The sequence below is a fragment of the Mus caroli genome, unplaced genomic scaffold (genome assembly GCF_978045245.1).
Source record: "Mus caroli unplaced genomic scaffold, Mus_caroli_1 scaffold_8, whole genome shotgun sequence".
Taxonomy (NCBI): domain Eukaryota; kingdom Metazoa; phylum Chordata; class Mammalia; order Rodentia; family Muridae; genus Mus; species Mus caroli.
In genome coordinates this window covers 37,759,383-37,786,045 of record NW_028227263.1, presented here as the reverse complement: position 1 = coordinate 37,786,045, position 26,663 = coordinate 37,759,383, and the positions used below count along the sequence as shown (strand labels likewise).

The 26,663-nt window shown below is 37.4% G+C and overlaps 1 protein-coding gene and 2 pseudogenes across 1 annotated transcript; 1 reads left to right on the top strand and 2 right to left on the bottom strand.

The window, feature by feature from the left end:
- The first annotated feature begins 6,992 nt into the window (after nucleotides 1-6,992).
- Nucleotides 6,993-7,937, top strand: LOC110298568 (olfactory receptor 5P66). Its single transcript, XM_021167892.1, has one exon. The coding sequence runs from the start codon at nucleotides 6,993-6,995 to the stop codon at nucleotides 7,935-7,937; it is 945 nt and encodes a 314-aa protein (XP_021023551.1).
- An 8,792-nt stretch (nucleotides 7,938-16,729) lies between these two features.
- Nucleotides 16,730-17,667, bottom strand: LOC110299365 (olfactory receptor 5P59-like; annotated as a pseudogene).
- A 1,369-nt stretch (nucleotides 17,668-19,036) lies between these two features.
- On the bottom strand, nucleotides 19,037-25,845 carry LOC110298034 (Krueppel-like factor 5 pseudogene; annotated as a pseudogene).
- Between the last annotated feature and the right edge of the window lie 818 nt (nucleotides 25,846-26,663).

The window sequence follows — 26,663 nt, the reverse complement described above, 5'->3', positions numbered from 1 at the left end:
CAAACTAGTCCCATTGTTATCATCTATATATTGTCATGCTCATTACTCCCCAGACTCCTCTCTGATGGCAATACCTTAACCAACAAAATTGCCACAACTGAGACATTTACTATGTCACCACTCATCACTAAAGAACTCTATCAGCTGATCCATATCAATCTAAAAGGTCTACAATTTAAATTCCCCATTACCCCTACAAAACACCTTAAATGCATTTTCAAAACGTGCTCCTCTTTGGACTCCTTAATCCATACCCCTATTATACATCAATTAGGCACTAACCCCAGAGGCCTTAAGGACAATGACCTGGCAGATTAATGTCAACCAAATTCAACCATTCAGTAGACAAAAATTTGTATTAGTTACTGTAGATACCAATTCCCATTTCATCTGGACCATGGCACAGACAAATAAAAACAGAAAGAGAGAGAGGGAAAGAGAAAGAGAGAGAGAGAGAGAGAGAGAGAGAGAGAGAGAGAGAGAGAGAGAGAGAAAGGAAGAGAAAGGAAGAAAGAAAGAAAGAAAGAAAGAAAGAAAGAAAGAAAGAAAGGAAGGAAGGAAGGAAGGAAGGAAGGAAGGAAGGAAGGAAGGAAGGAAGGAAGGAAGGAAGAAAATTACGTACATGCTGTCTATTTTTGCTATTATGGGAGTCTCTCCCCAAATAAAATCTAAAAATGTTCAAGTGTCAACAATTCCAAAATTTCTGCAAGACTTGGAAAAGTGTTCACCACCCTGGTAAACCATATCACTCTCAGGACAACACTATCATTGAGAGTACACATCAAACATTTAAAAAGCAATTAATTAAATAGATGCAAGACTTCCCTACCACCAAACACTCAATTAAACCAGTCATCATTTACATTTAATGTGTTCAATGTTTATACTACCAAGGACAAGTGTTGCGTCCGCTCTTGACCACCAAGAATGACACGACCACCAGTCCTTCTAACAGCAGTTTATTCAGCAAACTTCAGTCTTCATCTCTCTTGCTTCAACTTTATCCTTCCACTTTATCCTTTCCTCTCTTTAACCCGGGCCTCTCACTATTATATACTCTCAGCCCCCATCCACTCATGGCAGGCCATGTCACCTCACCAGCTTTAGCTAATCAGGGTGGCAGGGGCATGTCTCCACCAAATATGGATTCGCCAGTATCATGGTGCACCTGCGCAGCTCTCACAATGATTGTGGCTTATTTTCAGGTGTATGAGGAAGTCAGGTGCAAGTCATTAGACTTAGTTCCGGGCACCATCTTGGGACTGCTGCCATACCTGCTCCTCACAGACAAGCCTACTACTGTCTGTCACTAGAGTCAGTCACATTTACAATCCATTCTGGTCAGGTGGAATGACCTGCTTGATGGGTATTGGAGGAGGCCTAACCCCCTATTAATGGTAGAAAGGAGCTTTGTTTGTGTCTTTCCATAGGATTAAACTAGGTCTATTTGTGTCCCTGCAGAGAAGTCCAACACCACCCACTGACCAAGAAGATAGCCCTCCTCTCACTGATAGAGAGGAAGAGGAGTTGCCACCCCTAAAGAAACAAGATCTCCTAGAAAGGCATCCCTGACCTGGTGGCTGCTGCTCTGGCCATGACACCTCCACAAGCTTCCCTTCCCTCTATTTCTTTTCTTTTGCCTTGTTACCTTTTTTAAAAATGTTATTTTATTTTTATTGGATATTTTCTTTATTTACATTTCAAATGGTATCTCCTTTCCTTCCCCCTACCCCCCGGAACTGCATCCTCTCACTGATAGGAGGGTGTTCCCCCACCCACCCACTCCTGTCTCCCTACCCTGGCATTTCCCTGCACTTGAAGGCTTCACAGGACCAGTGGCCTCTCTTCCCATTGATGCCCTACAAGGCTACCTACTACATATGCATCTGGAGCCATGGTTCCCTCCATGTGTACTCTGTGGTTGGTGGTTTAGTCCATGGGAGCTCTGGGCAGGAGAATGGGTCTGGATAGTTGATATTGTTCCTCCTATGGGGCTGTAAACCCTTTTAGCTCCTTCAGTCCTTTCTTTGACTTCTCCACTGTGGACCAGATGCTCAGTTTAATGTTGGCTGTGAGCCAAATGTATTTGTCAGGCACTGGCAGAACCTCTCAGGAGACGGTTTTATCTGGCTCCTGTCAGCAAGCGCTTCTTGGCATCCAAAATAGTGTCTGGGTTTGATGACTGTATATGGGATGGATCTCCAGTAGGGCAGTCTCTTGATGGTCCTTCCTTCAGTCTCTGCTTCACACTTTGTCTCTGTAACTCTTTCCATGAGTATTTTGTTCCCCCTTCTAAGGACTGAAGCATCCACACTTTGGTCTTCCTTCTTGAGCCTCATGTGTTCTCTGGATTGTATTTTGGTATTCCAAGGTTTCGAGCTAATATCCACTTATCAGTGAGTGCATACCATGTGTGTTCTTTTGTGACTGGGTTACCTCACTCAGGATGGTATTTTCTAGTTCCAACCATTTGTCTAAGAATTTCATGAGTTCTTTGTTTTTAATAGCAGAGTTGTACTCCATTGTGTAAATGTACCACATTTTCTGTATTTATTCCTCTGTTGAAGGACATCTGGATTGTTTCCAGCTTCTGGCTACTATAAATAAGGCTGCTATAAATATAATGGAACATGTGTCCTTGTTACATGTTGGGGCATCTTTTGGGTATATGCCCAAGAGTGCTATAGCTGGGTCCCCAAGTAGTCTTATGTCCAATTTTCTGAGGAACCACCAGACTGATTTCCAGAGTAATTGTACCAGCTTGCGATTCCACCAGCAATAGAGGAGTGTTCCTCTTTCTCCACATCCTCGCCAGCATCTGCTATCACCTGAGTGTTTCATCTTAGCAAGTCTGACTGGTGTGATGTGGAATCTCGGGGTTGTTTTGATTTGCATTTCCGTAATGATTAAAGATGTTGAACATTTTTTCAGGTGCTTCTCAGCCATTCGGTATTCAGTTGTTGTTTTCATTTGGCCATGAGGAGATATGATATGTCATATTGACAAGGGATGGATTGTGGTGACTATTCTCAGTTATAAACTTGACCATATCAGCAGTGAACTACAATGGAGAATTTATAAACATCATATAAAAGGTAATGAAAGGCTTAGGTTCAGGTGTGGTGGAACACTCTTGTAATCCCAGCCTTCCGAAGACAGAGTCATGCAAACTTCAGAGTTCAAGGTCAGTCTACAGATAAAGATTCAGGAAATTCAAGCATAGACAGGGGAGGAGTTGGAAAATAGAAAGCTAGTAATGATGTAATAGACCAAAAGTTCCATCCAGAGCCATAGCAGAACTCAGCAGCTTCAGCCAAGCATCTCTGGCTTTAGAGTCAAGAGTAGAAGGGTTACTGGAACTGTTGATGCTTGGTGTGCTGGAGCTATGAAATTAATGGTGATTAAGAAGAGACCAACATAACTGAGGTGAAATTATCTGGAACAGGTTATTTTAAAGTGCAAAGGATTGATGTTCCAGAGATAGCCAAGGTTGTGACTCATGCTTCAGCTAGACTTGGTAGTGTATAAGAATCATCCAGGAAGTACTGATTTTTGAGGGCATGAAGGTGTCATGGAGAACAGCTAAGGCTTAGCACTGTAAGATGTCAAAAAAGGCCATTGGTGAAGGTGCAGTCTCAATTGCAGTTGATAGCCTAGGACTGAAGGGGTCATGCAAAGATTTTGAGGCTTGGCACCAGGAATAGAACCTATGAGAGGCTGTTGGTAAAGCCTTGTTGGAGTAGAAGTCCCCAGCCTATTGGAGATACTAGTACCATGGGATAACCACCAAGAATAGCAGCAACAGTGTAGTAGACCTTGAAGCGCTACAATGGAAGAGCTGGAGATGTGACCTAAGTGCTTTTCAGGAGCCCAGAAGATCATGTATGGATCCCAGATACTGAAACAGGAAGCTGTAAAGTTGAAGTTTCCTTGGAGACCCCAAGATGAAAGAGATGCCAGAGCTGTGGGATACCTGCTGGGGAAAGCTGCTAACAGAGAGTAGAACCAGCCCAAGAGAAATAATTATGTTTTAGTCAACAAAACTGAAAGGAGATGGACATCACACATGCAGACGCAGAATTGGAGTTTCCCCAGTTGGTTTTTGAACCTGTATTTCCTCACTATGACGTTTTGAAGTAGTAAAGTATATCCTGTACCATGATATATTAGAAATATGTGATCTGGTTTTTTTTTTTTATTTTGATTTTATAGGGGTTACAGTTAAGACAGAGCAAAGAATTCAGAAGGCACTTTGAACATTGGACTTTTAACATTGTTGAGACAGTTATAGACTATGGAGACTTTTCAAATTGAACTAAATATATTTTTGCATTATACTATGACCCCCATAACTCATGTGCTTGAACAATTGTGTGAGGGTCATGGAGTGGCATGTGTTGATTTGAATATGATTGGCCCATAGGAAGTGCCACTATTAGAATATATTTCCTTGTTGGAATAGTTGTGGCCTTGTTAGAGGGAGTCTGTCACTGCATAGGTGGGCGTTGAAGACTCCCATGTTCATGGTGAACCCAGTGTGGAATGAGAGCCTCTTTCTGGCTATCTGTGGAAGATAGTCTCCTCCTGGCTGCCATCAGATAAATATGTAGAACTCTCAGTAGCTCTTTCAGTACTAAGTATGCCTGCAGTGTACCATGCTTTACACTATGATGGTAATAGACTGAACCTCTGAAACATTAAGCCACCTGTAATTAAATGTTTGTCCTTGTAATAGTTGCTTTGGTCAAGGTGTCTCTTTATAAGAATATAACCCTAAGACAGTACCTAAGGAAGTGTATTACATCACTCACTACAATACTTACATGAATGAAGATATTAAATGAGAGACAATTTTATCTATTTAAAGCTCACTATCAGATAAATTAAATATAAAATTAACCTAGAACCAATATTTACTAGAGTTAATTCATTACCATGTACTGTTAATAATTTATCAAATAAAAGTGTACCGATTGTCACATAAAAGAAAAAAGTCAGAGTGAATACTGGAAAATTGTGTTCATGGGTAATGATGACTCATTTCTCTGAGATAATGGACCCTGGGGATTGGAATTCACATTTGAATCCCAAGACTCTTCAGATACTTAGTCTCCATGGTTAACAATGCTTGAGGGAGACATCTAGGAGGCTACAAAACCATCTTATCATTATCTTGACTTTCTTTCTTTAGAATGAATCCTTATTCCAAAAGGTAAGTGTATTACTGACTTCCCTCCACATTGAAGAATGTTTGGTTCTTTGAAAAATGTATACAGTATATGCATAAGCTGTAGTTGGGAAATCAGTCAGGTGTAATCAAGAAAATTTTTAATTAAATCAAGTATTTGTCATAGTCCTATTGCTGTGAATAATTAACTTTCAAATCTTTATTATTTACTCAACACTAAAAAGACAGGAAACCCAAGGACTCTAACAGCATGTAAGCTCAGTGATCAAGGAAAAAAATGCTGATAAATTCACTAGTTTTAACATAGGTTGGTAATTGTATGACAAATGTCTCCTGAAAATAAAGACTGTTTTCTGTCTACACAGTCTAGCATCACACGCTCCAGGCACCATGGAAAAACACAAGAAAATAGGACTGGAATTCTCAAGATATGAGTCAGTTTGCTTTTAACAGAGTGAACACAGGTAAACATAATATTGCAGGTTGAATGTTTACCCCTTGGTCTGTATAGGCAATCACATTATTTCATGCAACTGTATTTCAGTTAGAAAATGTCATATTAGGAAAGAATTTGGCAATTGTGTGAATAAGCACATACTAATATTATAGGAAATAGTATTCACATATTTGCAAGTGATCAGAATGGTAGTACAAAGGATTTGATAAAGGATGGACCTAATTAGTGTTTAAAGTATTTAATAAATTTATCATTGCTCCTCCCATATATAATTTAAGTATGAATTATTTATTATTTCTTTCCAGTTCTTGCAAGAAATATTATTTGTTTTTATAAATATGGTCTTATTTTAATCAGGTTACTGGTAGTCTTGGTAACAAAAAGCTAACTGTTGCCTCTCCCAAATTAAGATATGCTCGTCAAGAGTATACATGAGTGGGTCCATGGCTCCCGATACACATGTAGTAGAGGTCTGTCTTATCTGGCATCAATGGGAGGAGAGGTGTTTGGTCCTATGGAGGTTAGTTGCCCCAGGAAAGACAGATGCTGTAAGGGTGAGACCCAGAGTGGATGGGTGGAGGGAGAGCATCCTCTTAGAGGCAAAGAGGAGGGGGTATGGAGTGGTGGGCTTGTAGAGGGGAGACCAGGAAGGAGACAACATTTGAAATATAAATAAATAAAATAAGTAATAAAGAAAAGACATGCTCTTAGCTTTTTGGAACTCTAAACTTATAGAGTAGTAAGAGCAAATTAAATTCACTCTGCCTTGGGTTTATATTCTCATTCTAGTGCTTCTTATGCAAAGTTTAGTTACTAAGTATTTTCAAATCACACATTTCATAAACTATACAATTCAATCAATGATATAATGGAAATGGCAATAAGCACCATACAATCTATTAAATCCAGTATAGGTAATGAAGAAATAATTGTTAAAGGTCAGCAATTACTGAAGGTTCATTATAAATTTTACATTTGTAAAGTTTAATTTTTCTTCTACATATGATAACTGTTTTATGATTTTCAAAAGTCTCACACTAACATATTAGTTTTAAATCTATAGGTATATAAAAATGTATATTAAAAGTAAATTATTTATAGGAAATTTCTAGTATTTCATTTTGAAATTTTTGATAGATTCCATACATAAAAATATACAAACACTAGGCATCCAATCTAGCACCCCAATTACATGTTTTAAATGACATATTTATAATAACTTTAATCTATGTTAATGAAAATGCAGTCATATATATATATATATATATATATATATATATATATATATATATCCCTTCCTGTACTGCCTCCATCACAGCCTTGATCTAGCAACAGCTACACTATCCCATGGCTTTCCTGGAAAATGGGAACCACACTGCAGTGTCAGAATTCATTTTGTTGGGTTTAACAGATGACCCAGTCCTTAGAGTTGTCCTCTTCACCATCATCCTGTGCATCTACCTGGTAACTGTGTCTGGGAACCTCAGCACCATCCTTCTCATCAGAGTCTCTTCCCAGCTCCATCACCCCATGTACTTTTTCCTCAGCCACTTGGCTTCTGCTGACATAGGGCTTTCATCTTCTGTTACTCCCAATATGCTTGTCAACTTCTTGGTGGAGAGAAGCACAATTTCCTACCTTGGATGTGGCATCCAGCTCAGCTCAGCTGCTCTCTTTGGTGCAACTGAATGCTTCCTTTTGGCTGCCATGGCTTATGATCGCTTCATGGCAATCTGCAACCCATTGCTTTATTCCACCAAAATGTCCACAAAAGTCTGTGTCCAGTTGATTGTAGGATCCTACATTGCTGGGTTTCTTAATGCTTCCTCCTTTTTACTTTCCTTCTTTTCTCTTCTCTTCTGTGGACAAAATATAATCAATGATTTCTTCTGTGATTTTGCTCCTTTAGCAGAGCTCTCATGTTCTGATGTCAGTGTCTTTGTAGTTGTTATTTCATTTTCTGCTGGCACAGTTACTATGCTAACAGTGTTTGTCATAGCCATTTCCTATTCCTATATCCTCATCACCATCCTCAAGATGCGTTCCACTGAGGGTCGCCAGAAAGCCTTCTCCACCTGTACTTCCCATCTCACTGCAGTCACTTTATTTTACGGAACAGTTACATTCATCTATGTGATGCCTAAGTCCAGCTATTCAATGGACCAGAACAAAATAATCTCTGTGTTCTACATGGTTGTGGTTCCCATGTTGAACCCACTTATCTACAGCCTTAGGAATAATGAGATTAAGGGTGCCCTGAAAAGACATTTTGATAGGAAAACATTCTCTTAGATATATCTTCAAATGTATTATGTTGTCACATGCTGTACTGTAATAATATTGCATAGACATTGTATTAAATGTAAAATGGGTATTGATGGGGGGATACATGTTATGATCCAAATTTAACCAGGCTTTGAGTTTGGTAGTAAATGTACAGTCTGAGCATTCATACATCATATGGTAAAAAATATATTCATAATATGTTGTACCTAGTAAATTTCATGTATAACCAACATTTTTTCACACAAAAATACCATCAAAATTATTGTCTGTTATATTTACATTTTAAAGAATTCACTGCTTTGAAAAAATTATTGACTGAACAATTTTTAGGTCTGTTTCCATTTTCAATAAAAGCTATCCTTAAGCATGTACAATAATGATTGTTGGAATCAAGCACGTCTACAGAGAAAATGGCAAGTTAGAGTAGGCCATAAAAATACTGGTGATATTTTTATTGCATTGTATCATCTATTTCAATAGTACTTTTTGCATCATAGGCATAAGATCTATCTTACAATACCCTATTGACAACATTGGCTATTTGTGGGAACAGTGTCCCATGTGGTAGCTATGAGATACTTGAGGATAATATTCTACCATAGGAAACATTTTTTTTAATTATGGGAGTTGAATACATAGTGTGGCAGTATTAACGTACTCTATTCCTAAGCCATAGTCCTGGAGACCCCTGAGATCTTTGTCTTTATATACTAATGCTTATCATAACTTTGTACTGTTCTTTCAAACTTACTTTCTTACTCTTAGGGACTTCATCATTGGATCAGTTCCTTCCTTTAGGAAGAAAAAGATTATTTTTTTTCTCCCCACTCTCTGTTGTGATATTTTATGAAAAAGTTTGTAGCTTTGAGAACGATGTTGATTTACTTCTGTTTATTACCAGCTGACCTCTTTTACAATAAATAGTGCCAAAACATCATCAGATCCTACGACAAAAGTATATACTCAAGAAAAATGGAAAAACTGAATGAAATGGACAACTTCCTAGACAGATACCAGGTACTAAAGTTAAATCAGGATCAGATTAATGATCTTAACTGTCCCATTTCCCCTAAGAAATAGAAGCAGTCATCAATAGTCTCTCAAAAAAAAAAAAATCCCAGGACCAAATGAGTTGAATGCAGAATTCTATCAGACCTTCAAAGAAGACGTAATTTCAACTCTCCTCAAACTATTCCAAAAATAGAAACAGAAGGTACTCTACCCAATTCATTCTATGAAGCCACTCTGATACCTAAACCACACAAAGACCCAACAAAGATAGAGAACTTCAGACCAATTTCCCTTATGAATATTAATGCAAAAATACTAAATAAAATCCTCACAAACCGGATCCAAGAACACATCAAAATGATCATCCATCATGACCAAGTAAACTTCGTACCAGGGATTCAGGGATGGTTTAATATACAGAAATCCATCAATGTAATCCACTATATAAACAAACTCAAAGACAAAAACCATATGATCATCTCATTAGGTGCTGAGAAAGCATTTGACAAGATCCAACACCCATTCATGATAAAAGTCTTGGAAAGATCAGGAATTCAAGGCCCATATCTAAACATAATAAAAGCAATATACAGCAAAACAGTAGCCAATATCAAACTATATGGAGAGAAACTCGAGGCAATCCCACTAAAATCAGAGACTAGACAAGGCTGCCCACTTTCTCCCTACCTATTCAATATAGTACTTGAAGTCCTAGCCAGAGCAATTCGACAACAAAAGGAGATCAAGGGGATACAAAATAGAAAGGAAGAAGTCAAAATATCACTATTTGAAGATGATATGATAGTATATATAAGTGACCCTAAAAATTCCACCAGAGAACTCCTAAACCTGATAAACAGCTTTCCTGCAGTAGCTGGATATAAAATTAACTCAAACAAATCAGTGGCCTTTCTCTACACAAAGGATAAATAGACTGAGAAAGAAATTAGGGAAACAACACCCTTCACAATATTCACAAATAATATAAAATACCTGGGTGTGATTCTAACTAAGGAAGTGAAAGATCTGTATGATAAGAACTTCAAGTCTTTGAAATAAGAAATTGAAGAAGATCTCAGAAGATGGAAAGATCTCCCATGCTCATGGATTAATATAGTCAAAATGGCTATCCTTCTGAAAGCAATCTACAGACTCAATGCAATCCCCATCAAAATCCCAACTCAATTCTTCACTTAGATAGAAAGGTTAATTTGCAAATTCATTTGGAATAACAAAAAATCTAGGACAGCAAAAAGAATTCTCAACAATAAAAGAACCTCTGGTGAAATCACCATGCCTGACCTCAAGCTTACTATAGAGCAATAGTGATAAAAACTGCATAGTACTAGTACAGTGACATACAAGTAGATCAATGGAATAGAATTGAAGACCCAGAAATTAATCCACACACCTCTGGTCATTTGATCTTTGACAAGGGAGCTAAAACCATCCAGTGGAAACATGACAGCATTTTCAACAAATGGTGCTGTCATAAGGGGCAGTTATCATGTAGAAGAATGCAAAATGATACATTCTTATCTCCTTATATGAAGCTCAATTCTAAGTGGATCAAAGACCTACACATAAAACCAGAGACACTGAAATTTATAGAGGAGAAAGTGTGAAAAATCCTCGAAGATATGGGCACAGTGGGAAAATTCCTAAAGAGAACAGCAATGGCTTGTGCTTTAACATCAAGAGATGACAAATGGGACCTCAGAAAATTGCAAAGCTTCTGTAAGGCAAAAGACACTGTCAATAAGACAAAAAGGCCACCAACAGATTGGGAAAGGATCTTTACCAATCCTAAATTAGATAGGGGACTAATATCCAATATATACAAAGAGCTCAAGAAGCTGGACTCCAGAAATTCAAATAACCCCATTAAAATGGGGTACAGAGCTAAACAAAGAATTCTCAACTGAGGAATACCAAAGGGCTGAGAAGCATTTGAAAATATGTTCAACATCCTTAATCATCAGAGAAAAGCAAATCAAAACAACTTTGAGATTCCACCTCACACCAGTCAGAATGGTTAGGATAAAAAATTCATGTGATAGCAGATGCTGGTGAGGATGTGGAGAAAGAGGAACACTCTCCATTGTTGGTGGGATTGCAAGCTGGTACAACCACTCTGGAAGTCAATCTGGCGGTTCCTCAGAAAATTGGACATATTACTACTGGAAGATCCAGCAATACCTCTCCTGGGCATATACCCAGAAGATGTTCCAACTGGTAATAAGGACACATGCTTCACTATGTTCATAGCAGCCTTATTTATAATATCCCAAAACTGGATAGGACCCAGATGACCCTCAACAGAGGAATGAATACAGAAAAGGTAGTACATTTACACAATAGAGTACTACTCAGCTATTAAAAACAATGTATTTATGAAATTCTCGGGCAAATGGATGTATCTGGAGGATACATCATCCTTAGTGAGGTAACCCAATCAGAAAAGATGTCATTTGATATGCACTCACTGATAAGTGGATATTAACCCAGAAACCTAGAATACCCAAGATACAATTTGCAAAACTTAAGAAAATCAAGAAGAAGGAAGACCAACATGTGGGTACTTCATTTCTTCTTAAAATAGGGAACAAAAATCCCTATGGAAGGAGTTACAGAGACAAAGTTTGGAGCTAAGAGGAAAGGATGGATTATCCAGAGACTACCCCTCCCAGGGATCCATCCCATAATCAGTCACCAAACACAGACACTATTGCATATGCCAGCAAGATTTTGCTGAAAGGACTCTGATATAGCTGTTTCTTGTGAGGCTATGCCAGTGCCTGTCAAATACAGGCACTGGCATAGCCTCACAAGATGGATGCTCACAGTCAACTATTGGATGGAATACAGGGCCCCCAATGGAGGAGCTAGAGAGAGTACCCAAGAATAGAAGGTGTCTGCAACCCTATAGGTGGACCCACAATATGAACTAACCAGTACCCCCCAGATCTTGTGTCTCTAGATTCATGTGTAGCAGAAGTTGGCCTAGTCAGCCATCATTAGGAAGAGAGGTATCTTGGTCTTGCAAACTTTATATGCCCCAGTACAGGGGAATCCCAGGGCCAAGAATTGGCAGTGTTTGGGTAGGGGAGCAGGACGGGCAGAGAGTACAGGAAACTTTTGGGATAGCATTTGATATGTAAATAAATAAAATATCAGAAAGGAAGAAAGAAAGAAAGAAAGAAAGAAAGAAAGAAAGAAAGAAAGAAAGAAAGAAAGAAAGAAAGAAAGAAAGAAAGGAAGGAAGGAAGGAAGGAAGGAAGGAAGGAAGGAAGGAAGGAAGGAAGGAAAGAAGGAAGGAAGGAAGGAAGGAAGGAAGGAAGGAAGGAAGGAAGGAAGGAAGAAAGAAAGAAAGAAAGAAAGAAAGAAAGAAAGAAAGAAAGAAAGAAAGGAAGGAAGGAAGGAAGGAAGGAAGGAAGGAAGGAAGGAAGGAAGGAAGGAAGGAAAGAAGGAAGGAAGGAAGGAAGGAAGGAAGGAAGGAAGGAAGGAAGAAAGAAAGAAAGAAAGAAAGAAATGCTCAAGAGAAACTGGGCATGGATTATGAGTGTACAGTAGGCCAAGTCCTTTAATGACAACTGTGTTCACATTTTAGGAACCAAATAGCTGTAACACCTGATTCAAGAGCCAATTACATTCCCTCAATCATTAAAGGCTATGGCTAAAATTTTGCCATACAAGGAGAACAAAAATGGTAATTTCTAGTGGACATAGAGTATGGTCAAGGGTTGAAAATAAGATCAAAGTAAATTTCTTTCCCTATCACTCAAACTTAATGAAAATGCACGAGGAGAGTTAAATCTAAAATATATCTTTTACTGAAATGAAATATACTCTAATTAATTTCATTGGGCCATTCTACACATTGGTTTCTTAGTTAATGAAATGCCTCTACAGAATTGACCTATAGGTAAGTCTCTGGGATATTGTCTTGATAATGATTGATGTGAAAGTGTCCAGCTTATTGTGGGTGGTGCCATCACTTAGCAGGTGGTCCTTGGTCACATAAAGGCAGGGTGAGCAAGTCATGGGAAGCAGGCTACTTGATCCCTAGCTGATGGACTTCTTCTTCTTCTTCTTCTTCTTCTTCTTCTTCTTCTTCTTCTTCTTCTTCTTCTTCTTCTTCTTCTTCTTCTTCTTCTTCTTTCTTCTCCTTCTTTCTTCTCCTCCTCCTCCTCCTCCTTCTTCTCCTTCTCCTTCTCTCTCCTCCTCCTCCTCCTTCTTCTCCTCCTTCTCTTTCCTCCTCCTCCTCCTTCTTCTTCTTCTCCTTCTCCTTCTCTCTCCTCCTCCTCCTCCTCCTCCTTCTTCTTCTTCTATATTTTCTTTACTTACATTCCAAATGTTATCCCCTTTCTTGGTTTCCCCTCCAAAAAACCCCTATCGCCTCCCCCTCCTCCTGCTCACATCCCACCCATTCCTGCTTCCTGGCACTAGCATTCCCCTACACTGGGACATTGAGCCTTCACAGGACCAAGGGCATCTACTCCCAAGGCCATCCTCTGCTACATATGTGGCTGGAGCCATGGGTCCCTTCATGTGTATGTACTCTTTGGTTGGTGCTTTAGTCTCTGGGAGCTCGGGTGAGGGAGGTGTCTGGCTGGTTAATACTGTTGTTCTTCTGTGGGCCTGGGTACCAGAGGTTTTCCACAGAGATCTCTATCCAGGCCAAGTGGGAAGCCCCAGAGAGGGGAAGTGAGTGCAGGCAGGGAGACAAAGCCTCTGCCATGCCTTCCATGTCTCTGAGTCTCTCTGAACTGAGTCAGTTCAGGCTGAGTAGGCAAAAAGCAGACTATCCAGTGAGGAATGCTGAGGGACCTTGGGTGGTTCTTCCAGAGAGATCTCTTCCCACGTGTTACAGCTCTTGGAACAAAAGGGTCAGACAAAGGAATAGTTCTCGAATACCTTTAATTTCCTGCATGGCTCTCTATAGAGTTCTGGGGGTAACTTAGGGTTTGACTGCAGGCACCTCTCATTGACTTGGACTGATAGTTTGGGGTAAACCTTATTTGCTTGTGGGAGGGCTTGGTGCTATTCCTAGGTGGCTGATAGCCACGCCTCTCATGTGGGAGTTGTGGGGGTGGTAACTTCGACAAGAGCCAGGGTCCAGGAGACATGAGAGAACTCCTTTCATCCCATGTAAGTGAATTATCACTACCGGGTCAGGAGTTCAAGATCTAGCCTCGACTGGAAACCAGGCTATCTGTGCATAGCCCATTGCCCCACATTCTTCCTATGGTGTTGCAAACCCCTTCAGCTCCTTCAGTCCTTACTTTAACTCCTCCATTGGGGACCCTGTGCTCAGTCCAATGGTTGACTGCGAACATCTGCCTCTATTTGTCAGGCTCTAGCAGAGCTGATGGAGTTGTTTAGTCCAGTAATAGTTCTTCAGAAAGTGGAGCCTGGCAGTAGGAAGGATGATATTTGGAGTAGTACTTGAAACATTATAGCATGGCCCCACTTCCTGATCACTCTTTGTTTTCTGATTGTAGATGAAATGTAACCAGTCAGATTCTTTGCTTACCTTTACTGTTTCCTATGCCTTCCCTTCCAGGATAGACAATCTCTGAGCAATTGTTATCCAAATTAAACTCTTTCTTAAAAGAGGAAGAAGAAACAAAAAATATTGGCAAATAATATATGGAAGAATCACCTGCAAAGTTTACCATGCTGTGGACACAGCAGATATCTTTGTACATAAGTGCCTATACTTCATGGATTTTAAAAAAGCATTACTGTGGTAACATGGGCAGGATAGGCTTTCTTAGAAGCTCTGTGTCCCTCTGGTATGCAGTATATCTTAAAATAGCATATTACAGCTGACATGTTCATTTATAAAGGCAGAGTAAATTAGGGTTTTTTTTAGAATATTTTATTAACCCTTAATATTACAGAAGATTCCATTGATCTACATATCTGTTCTTTTTCCTGTCAGTACTTTAGATTTTTTGGTAAATCATAAATTCACACAGAGAAAAAATTCTCTGATTTTGTAGTTTTATAAATTTTATATCACTAATTCTGGTTATTTTCTACATCTATACCAAGTTGCCTTGTTTTTTTACACAAAAAAGTGATTGCTGACTTAGAACCAGAGTACCTTAAATATATAAAGCAATTTTGGAGGATTAGTACTTCAATAATATTGGAGTTTATTGTCTATAATAAACCTCTTTGAAATTAATAAAATGCTACTCACATTCTCTTTTAAATTTCAGTATTTTTATTGATTCACTTAATTTCACTCTTAAACATGTTTTTCAACTGTTTCTTTGTTAACATTTATTTTTACATAAAATTAAAATATTTTCATGTATGTTAGACATGTGAATATATGTCACCATAGAATAAATATAACTGATACTAGTATTGAAGTTTGATATGATGGGCATGGGTCATATTAGTTTGAATTGAAATCCCCATGAGGCAAGTAATATAAGAGTAAGAAAATGAGAAGGGCTTATAAGAATGGAGAGTGGACAAAAAGTTGTCCAGTGGAAAACAGTAAGTGTGTTCATCTTTATAACCTAAAGAGAGAGCAAGTCAGGTTAATTTAAGGAAAGTTTTATGAAGAATGGTAGAGTATCTGGATTTTACTCTGAATGGTATGAAAGGTATTAAAATTATTTCAATAAGAATAACATAATATGAGGACAGTTTAAAATAGTATGTGTTGTACAGACAACTTGTCTTATGAACCTTACAAACTACAATAACCACCAAAAAGCAAAGACATGCCTAATGGTGCCGTAGTGACACTGATATCATGAGAGTAACAAACCACTTTCTGACTGGATATAAGGCTATCAACAGCAGATAAAACCCACAACTAACAACACTCTCAGGGTCAAAACCTGTGCTAGACAGGTCAAAGGCCCTAGCAAAGAATCAACAACCATTGTACTAGTAAGTGGATGTATTATTAAACCAGTTTCTAATGACTTATCATTATACCCATAGATTAGCACACTTCCCAACCTTCACCACAGAAATACATGATAGTAAACACACAACTCCTCAATTTTCAAGGAATTAGAGACCACTGTGGAAGGCAGAACTCTAAATGGAACATCTATTTCATTCCCCTCTCATTTACAAGCACATTCCTCATTGTAAAGGAGAAGGAGAAAAGATCCCAAGAGATAGAGGTGGTGGATGACTAGAAAGAGACTTTTGGTGAAGATAAAACAATCATTTCTTTTAGACACAATAGAATGGTTGTAGATATGAATTTGTGGTATCTCTGTCAGCATGTATGAGATAAAATCAGACAAATTCAAAAATCATGTTGGGAAGTAAGCACAAAGTGCACCTCTAGTTGAAGAATGATTAACAATTGATAGCTGAAAGAAGAACCAATTGTTTAAAAGGAAAAATAAGGGTAAGAGTAAGGAGGTTTATTGGTAAGAAAGCTGTGCTCTGGTGGATACTTGCATATGGTGGATGTAAGCACAGGTATTACTAGACAGAAAAAAAAAACACAGAGTTGGGAGACACAGTTACAGGACTAGGAGGATGTGGGGAGAGAGGGTGAAAATAATGCAAATGCTTTGTATAAAATTCTCAAAAAGGGATTTAAAAACACAAAAAAGAAAGAAAATGTAATAAAAAATACCTAAAAAAAAACAGCAAAAAAACCCCTATGTACTATGGGAGGAAAACAAAATGAGAGCAAAAGGGATTATTGATAAGGCTAATAACCAAACCTGAGATGTTGTTTATATTCGTCTGCATAATTGCAGTCATTATATTGTAGTACAAAACAACAGATTATTCTAAGAGAACGTTTTCATACCAAGCTGTCTCTTCAGAGCACCTTTAATCTCATTATTACTAAGGCTGTAGATGAGGGGGTTCAACATGGGCATCACCACCATGTAGAACAGAGACACCACCTTGTTCTGGCTTATGGAGTAGCTGGACTTGGGCATCACATAAATGAATGTAATGGTTCCATAATAGTGACTGCAGTGAGGTGGGAGGTGCAGGTGGAGAAGGCCTTGTGTCGACCTTCAGTGGAGCGCATCTTCAGGATGGTGATGAGGATGTAGGAATAGGAGAAGGCTATGACAAACCCTGTGATAATAGCAATGGAGGCAGCCAAAAATGAGATAAGTATAGAGACACTGACATCAGAACAGGAGAGTTCTGCCAAAGGAGCAAAATCACAGAAAAATATGATCGATTCTATTTGGTCCAAAGAAGAGGAAAGAGAAAAAGTAAACCATGATGATGAGGGAAGCATTAAGGAAACCCCCTACATAAGATCCTACAACAAGCTGGACACAGACTTGTGTGGACATTTTGGTTGAATAAAGCAGTGGGTTTCAGACTGCCATGAAGGGATCACAAGCCATGGCAGCCAGAAGGAAGCATTCAACGGATGCAATGAAATCAGCTGAGCCAAGCTGGATGCCACAACCAGTGTAGGAGATTGTTCTCCTCACCAGCAGGAAGTTGACAAGCATATTGGGTGTGACAGTAGATGAGTAGCCTACGTCAGCAGAAGCCAAGTGGCTGAGAAAAAAGTACATGGGGTGATGGAGCTGGGAAGAGACTCTGATGAGAAGGATGGTGCTGAGGTTCCCAGACACAGTCACCAAGTAGATGCACAGGATGATGGTGATAAGGTGATAAGGACTGGGTCATCTGTTAAACCCAATAAAATGAACTCTGTCACTGCAGTGTGGTTCCCATCCAGAAGAAAAGCCATGGGACAGTATAGTTTCTGCCAAATCAAGGCTGTGGTAGAGAACAGAAAGTTATCTATAAATATTTCACTTCATTACAATTAATACAGACATAGAAATCATGACATACCAATGTATTATTCAAAATATTGAACCACCATTAATGTGCTTTTTGTCTGATAAATGAAAATTCTTTTATTAGTTTACCATCCATTAAAGGTATCACAAATCATTTATTGCTTTTTACAAACATATAAGAAGTACCAGCTACCAAAAAGTATAAGAAGTGGAATGATTCAATTATCAAGTATGAAATAGGCATGATGTACTACAGCAGGCTGTTTGCTGCCTTTTGCTGAGTTCAAAGTCATGTATTTCATTGCAGTGATGTTCAAGTTAAAATCTCAAATGCAGGCCTTGCATTCTGTTTGTTTTGAGTATAAAGTGAAAATATCAGTAGACTAAAGAGCCGGTATTTATTTGTGTCCCTTTAGAACATCACATACCGTCTACTGATTTATTATAAAGAAAAATGGGGGAGGAGACTTTTGGCCATAGAAAGAGAAAATTATTTTCCATAGGGAAAAACTACCATATAGAAAACTAACTATGCTTGGTGCTGTGTAATTGTGGAGAACATCAGAATAGCATTTTATACCGTGTATTTACATTCATTTTAGAGATACCCTTGAATTTTGTCAGAACAGATGGCTACATTTCAAAACTTAGTTTTTTCACATTTACATATATATTGAGGTCAGAGCTCTTGGTATGCCTCCATTCTATTGATGGAACCAGATTTTTAATAATTATTTTTGTACTACTTTGATAAGTAATTTTTATGATGGAGAATCAATTTGATTAAATCCATTTTGATTGTATAGCTATAGTTCCACAGCAAAACTCAAATGTTGGTGATTATAATTAATAACTTTTTATTATTTTAAACAGATTTAATTTTTCTAGTGTCAATTGAAGAAAAGAGGTAAAGTCATATATATTCAGACCCTTAAGCTGTTTTCATTTATTTGAAAAATGTTTTTATAAGGCAAGAATGATGATGCATACCTACAGTGAAGAGACATGAAGATCAAGATTTGAAACCTGAGCTTCTCAAAATTATTACTAATACTGAATGTTTTAATCAGCGTTTTCATTGTTTATATATTTGTGTGAAATGAAGCCTTGAAAATTATTTAAGCAGGAATCCTAGAAATAGCTTATAAATAATAAGTAAGTTTGATTTATATTTATTTAAAATAAATTAATACATGATTGCCACTATACCTAAATATTTAAAATCATAGGAATTTTCCTGGTAAGGTGATTTTTTCAGGTAAAGGTTCTTGCCACCAAGCTGATACCAGACATCAAGAGTTTGATTGCTGCAGCTCAGATGATGGCAGGAATGCTGTTCTTTAGCATCCACACATATGGTATGATTCCTATGAAAAAGATCAATATACAATACACAAGTTTTAATGCAAATATATTTATTGTAATTATAAAACACAATATCTAGGAACAAATTATTATTTAATAAAGATTTAAATCTTTGCTAGACTTATTGAGTGCTTACTAAATCATCAGCACAGTATTTACAGTTTTGTGGTTTTACTTTTATGCCTGACCCATTAATTTTTTTATGATTTTCAGTTTTTAAAATGAAATAACTTCAAGGTAAGTAACACACAAACACACACATATGTAACTTTCATTTACATTTATTTATAATAAAACATACTTAGTTCTCTTTAAAGGTAAATATTTAAAATTATAAGACTGTTGAGATGGCTTTTTAGGTAAAGGTTCTTGCTATCAAGCTGATATTCACACATAATACATCACACACACATGAATGAGTGTGTGTGTGTGTGTGTGTGTGTGTGTGTGTGTGTGTAACAATTAATGGGCTGGAAAAGTGGTTCAATGTTTAAGAGCACTTGATATATTTTATATTTGCATAGAAAGCATGTTTGATTTATAGCACCAGAGTTTCTCATATCAGCCTGTGGTTTCAGTTCTGGGCATCCAGTGAGCTCTTCTGTGGTTCACAGTTATCAGTCATGGATGAGGTACATGCACACACACACACACACACACACACACACGTGCATGTGTGTGTGTGTACGCACGTGTGTGTATATATATATATATACATATATATACATATATATACATATATATACACATATATATACACATATATATATATATACATGTGTGTGTGCTCACATATAATATTCATACACATAAAAATAGAAAAGAATTAGAAATAACCATAAGGAGTGCTGTACTCAATCTATTCCTTCTAGTGACATCACTATAAATGAAGGGTGGCCATAATCTTGAAGGCACATACAAATTAAGGATAGACATCTGGACAGCATTTCAGTTTTTCATTGGCTATTACAAAAAGAGATAGTTTGTGGGTGACATTGGTCAAAAATGTATCGTTTCTGTAAGTGAGGTCATATATTCATTAACTTTTAAAGAGATAATGCATTTTATTTCCAAAATTAAGAAAAATAGAATAGAGATTTCATTAAATTTACAAATGGCACTTCCTTTTGTAAGTTCATTATATACTGCAAGTGATTTTAAATGGATAACTGTCTTTAAAGTAACTTTCATTACCATGTAAAATATGAATGATATTATCACATTATCATTTTTTATTGAAATACACCAAATCCTTTCCCAGTGTCAGAGCCTTTTAAAACTAGAGTGTGATTAAATCAAGTCACATGATTTTCAATATAGGATACTAATCAATAAATATCCAAAATAAGAAGCTAAAAGGTCTATCAAGGTTCATCCAACAAAAGGTAGATAGACTCTTATCTCTCACATTTTTTACCTTTTTTTCATTTGTCCACTGTGATATCTGTGATGCTGGAAAATTTACTCCACATACAAAGCAGGTATTTGCATATGATATTCACTGACATAAGCAACCTAAGCTCTTCAAAGCTACTAGCCTTGTTAGTGTATTCACAGAATGCTGCATGTGTACATATTTAAGCATCATGTTAGTTTTGGGTCTTACCAATAGATGGATAAGTATGGAATCTTTAAAAACTGGAGTGTAGCTGGGAAGAGTGAAGGAAGGAGAAACAGTGATTGAGATGGATGTATTGTATAAGAGAATATATATATATATATATATATATATATATATATATATATATATATGTTTTTCAATACAAGGTTTCTCTGTGTAGCCCTGGCTGTCCTGAGACTCACTTTGTAGACCAAGCTGGCCTCAAACTCAGAAATCTGCCTGCCTCTGCCTCCTGAGTGCTGAAAAATCTATTTTGAATAAAATAAAACTCTTAGTTTTATTCCAAATCATTCTGAATTATTTGCCTATCTAAATATAACATGATTCCATAAAGTTTATTTATTTTTATTGTTACATATTTGCCTGATTCCTTTTCAGTTCATTTTATACCACATTTGGAAATATAGTACATTTTCAAAGAAGAAGGTATCTCCATTTACCAACAAAGTAAAAAAAAAAAAAAAACCTTACCTTCTGAAATAAGAATTCATTTCAAAATAAAATGTTTAAAATTACTGTGATTTTTATAGCTATACAGCTATCTCCACTGTCATAATTTATCACTGAATATAAGTCTCTGGTTAGGCTGCCGATTCAAATGTGAATTCAAATCATCAGGAAGATCATTACCTCATTCCCAGTGAGTATTGAATAGTTTGTTTCACACACACAATTAATTTTCAAAGACTCTGTCAATTTGTAGTAATACCTCCTTTTCCTCTTTATGTGAGTATTGGTGCGCTTTCACTTGGTAATAATGGAACGTAAAGGATCACAAATAATCTTAGGTAAATTGTTAAAGTTAATATTTGATTCATTTTGGTTTGTGTTAGAGAAGGCTAAACAAAATTTTAAAATGAGCTATTTTTGTTTTCTTCATTCATGTACACTGATTTTTCTCTTAGTACTTTAGTTGTTGACTTAACAAACTCTATTATGTAGGTGCTTTGGTGAATATAGAGAGGGATAAGATGCAAAGTTCAATAATGATTTAAAGCAACAATTTTTATAGGCAAGAGTATAACATATAATTGTTACCTAGAAAACAGTGCAAAGAGAGAAGTATGGATGTTTTACAAGTAGGAATTAACATTTCATAATTCCCACCTCAAAAATGTGACAGGTAGCAAAGCTTATATGCTATAAGGGAACAAAACAGGCTCAGTGATTTGCCACCTGAAGGGTCATCTCAACTCTATTGCTAATATTACTTTCATCAAGTTTTACATTATATCCTTGATATTACTGCAGTAAAAGTGGTTGAGCACTGAACAACAGTCAACTTTCATTCAAAGTGTCTCCTGTCCCTGTTAGCAGAGGAGAGGTAGTGACAGGATCATCACTGAAGTCTCTACTACATGAGCCTGGAGTATGGACCAGTGAATAACAGAAAAGACCCTGTATTAGAAGGTTGGCAAGTCAGGAAAGATAGTGGCATTGAGTCCTGATCATTGTATATATGTACTGTGGCATAATGGCACCTGGACTCACATGAACATATGCATAAACATTCATAAATACATAATCAAACAGAATATACATGTCAATTTCAAAGCTTCTTTCACTAAGTTGTGCTCAAGTACCTAACTAAAATATGTGTCTAAGACTCAATTTTTGTAGGATTGTAGATCTAGCACAAGGCTGTAAGTATACCAAGCAAGGATTCTACCAACTGGATTATATTCACAAATTATTATCTTAGGTTAATAATTTTTTATAGCTGGGCAGTGTAATCCCAGCACTTGGGAGGCAGAGGCAGGCGGATTTCTGAGTTCAAGGCCTGCAATTTCTATAATTTTTTATAATTTATCAAGTTATGAAAGTCGTTTTCTAAAAAAAACCTTACTATATTACCAAAAAATAAATAATGACAAAACAATATTTTAAAAACAAAATTAGATTTTTAATTAAGATCACTTTTGGCATTTTGCTTGCGATTTCTGCCCTTTGGTTAACAGCTTCTATGTCACATTTGTAGCCATATTGGTAAGCTTTCAATACATCACTGATCTCAAAGGTAGACAATGAGTTAGTATTAACAACATGTTAACTACTACTTGGCACTGTAATTTCAATAAAATTACTGTATCTCACTGGATATTACATGCAAAAATCTGCATAAATTGTCATTTAACCAACAGCACTGCATGCACAAACATCCTAGTCTTGAGAGAAACTGCACTGGAAATTCAATGCTTCCACGAGTAAAAACAGTCTTAATTTCAACACAGCAACAACAGTCCTCCTCCATTTAAAAAGAAAATGGCACTGTTTAACTTATGGTAAAGACCATTAGCGTCTGGGTATCATAACTATTTTTAAGCATTTCAGTTTAAAGTCACATAAAAAAAACTCTCATATTTAAAATAAAATCTTATTTCAATCTGTGAGTGAAATTTGCATTTTACTCTCATTTGAATGATTATCCCCTTCCCAAAGAAATGGATTTTAACTTTTTTTTTTTTGAGAGGTATCTTACCACAAATTCTAATTGTAAATGTATTCATAATTATTTTCAAAAGTATGATTTCTTCCTTCCCACAAACAATCCTTAAAAGCTTGTAATAAATATATAAATCTTATTTGCATATTTACAAATTTTGGAATAGCAAATATAGGCAACTCATATAAAAACACAAAACAAAACAAAAATATTTTGTTCAATGGCTATTTGTGAATTGCAAGGTACACTGTGTACCTCCCATCTATGGAAATAATCTAATCTTAAGAAAAACGAGTCCATATCAAGTAAAATCTTGACAATCTGTCTGGGTGCCTGCCAATAGGTTTGTTTACCCTAAACAAAGTCACACTCGATTGTGTGTGCGCAATCTTTACAGAAACAGCATATGCACCCCGTGCACCCACATGGGCTCCCCATGCTGAGATGCAGCTCTCTGTCTGGAGAGGAAGTTTGCTGGAATAAAGCCAGTGGTAACCATGACAGCAAGCTTCCAGGTTCTCAAAATGACCAAACACTTTGGTGTTGATACAATGTATTCCCTGTGGCCTCAAATGTACAAAATATACATTTCCAGGTCTTTTAATTTCTTTCTTTCCTCCCTCCTTCCTTCCTTCCTTCCTTCCTTCCTTCCTTCCTTCCTTCCTTCCTTCCTTCCTTCCTTCCTTCCTTCCTTCCTCCCTTCCTTTCTCTCTTTCAAGTTAAGTCTGGGGTTTAAAGGATGACAGAGCGGACTACGAGGCATCGAGCAGGTGGGCTCAGTGCTCAGTTCTGGTGGCTCGAGGTATTTGGAGTGGGAGAAGCTGTGGTTGCACACTATGCACTGGAACGGCTTGGCACCCGTGTGCTTCCTGTAGTGGCTGGTCAGCTTGTCTGACCTGGCAAACCTCCAGTCGCAGCGCTCCCAGGTGCACTTGTAGGGCTTCTCACCCTCACCCATATGAGTCCTCAGGTGAGCTTTTAAATGAGACGACTTTGTACAAACTTTTGTACAACCATTATAATCGCAGAAGTGGATGTGTCACTTCTCCAGATTTGGGTTACTCCTTCTGTTGTATCTGACAGGTTGGATATTTGGCGAATTAACTGGCAGAGTGGCAGGTAAATTTGGGTTGTGAATCACCAGTTTCGAAGCAATTGTAGCAGCATAAAACGGAGGTGGGGTTTTCACTGCAGCATCTCAGTTTGTCTATCAGGACTTCCATGCTCTGAGCTATGTGGTGATGGGGGAAAGTAGGTGGCTTGCTGTGGAAAAAACTGACTTGGCATGGTGTATGTGCAAGGAAGGGGCATGCCCTGGAACTGTTTCATTGACATCTGCATAACAGCAGAGGGATGTGTGTTAAAACCTGACGTAGAAACATTAAGGGTGTCCATTACTGCCGTCTGGTTTGTCGAACTGGGCATGTCTAGATCTGGTGTATTCAATAGCTGGTACAGGTGGTCCTGCTGGGAAGAAATGGAGAGATGAAGATCTGATATAGGAAGTTCTTGTTTGATGAAGATATTGATCACCTCCAGCAGCGCTGTGGTCTGGTGGGATCTGAATATACTGGTGAACTCACCACCTGGGAGAGCCTGGGTAGGGGACAGAGGAGGGGCTGTCTGCTACAGATCTGCCCCAGTCAGACTCTCTCAATCCACAAAAACAATTTAGGGGTTCCCGTTACAGGAGGGCATGGAGTTGGCGAGAAATGACAGACAAATATGAACACAAGGGAGTGTGGTATCTGAATGCATTTTTTCCAAGCAAACACCAGACTTTTAATACAGAAGAAAAACAAGAATACATTTGCCAAGTTACATCAACACAAAACAACGAAGATGCATACATTAAAAGATGGCAGGAGCCAGGCCTTGTTTACAACTGAGATTAGATTCAGCTAAACACAGGAGCCAGGTGTATGATTTCAATGCTGACCACTTTAATTTGGATAACAAATTAGAAGGCTCATTCCTAAGAAAGTTTAGCAGCCTGATCCTCTGGAGACCTATATTGCCTGATGTCATAAACCAATCAGGTAACCAGGTTATGAATCTTAGAGGAGAACTTGCTACTGACGCTTTGCTAGATCAACATAATTCCAAACTTTATTCTAAATCTTATCCTTTCGTCAACAGATAAGTGAAGTTCTCACCGAAGAAGCTGCCCTTTGTAGATGGAGACTTAATTACAAAACAAAGAAACTTGTTATAATACAGACATCAAATAATTGTGGGGAGTTCAGTCCAATTGATATGTCTATAACATATCCTGCACCTAAGGCTTAGTGAACATCTTGAAAGAGGGTCTGGAAGATTATAAAAGTAAGAGGACTAAGAAGTCTACTGTGAGACTGTCTCCTAGAAAAGACAAGGAAACTCTATTTATAATATCAACTCAGAAATATGGCTGCCTATGTATAATAGAACAATGACAACACCAATTGTCACGCAAAAGTGGAATGGGAAATCTCACAATGTCCAACCCTTATAATATTACTTTTTAATTTAAGATTTTGATAGTGTTCTATATGAGCATACTATTTTCATTATTTACATACCACCATAACCTTCAATTCCTCTAGTATCTTCCTATCTTTTGCTCAAATTCATAACTTCTTTATGAATATTATTTTATTCACCCACCCTACTGAATCCATTTATTATTGGTGTGATGTACATGTCCTCAGACATGGCCACTTGAAACTGGATAACATCAAAGGCTTATCCCTGGAAAAGACTTATTTTTCTCTCAGCATCCCATTGACTCCCTGTGATTCTTCAACTACAGGTATGGCTGTGTAATATTTCCTGCTTCCACAAGGGCATTTCAATTGATGTTTTCATTGTTTAGTTACTGCTTATGTTGATGTACTGTTGAGATTTCACGGGTATCTCTTCCTGGTTATGTTTAAAAGACAACATTAAGCACCAGGTATCCTGGTCTTCAGGCTCCTACATTTTAATGTCTTCACTACTCTGATGTTCCTTTTGTATTAGATGTAGAGGTTGAACTATAGATAAATATATCTGTGGTAACAACTCCTGATCAGTTATATCCTACATTTTTAACTATGGTAAATTTTGGTAATACTCTCAATATTTTACCCAAAGAATCTTTATAGGTAAGGGGTGGTAATGCTCTTATTTATTAGTGAAAAATATACCAATATCTTTGCAATCAGTAGACACATTATTCGATGACCTTCTGAAGAATTATATCAACAAATCTAATCATTTCAAATAGGATACTGACGACAAATCAAAAAATGTCTCCATCCTTGTATCATTTAGTAAATATTTGAGGTTTACTTACATGGATATAGATGAAGTGTTGAATACAGAAGAGTGAGTGAATCAAAGCTGTTTCACTGAATAGCCTACCCCAGCATGCACAATGACTCATAAAAGCTCAGTTCCTGTTGTTCCCTGCATAACTTACAGATATTTGGCCAGCCAGTCTCCTCTATCATGAAAACATTACTGCCTATATAACCTTTGAGAAGGGGCTT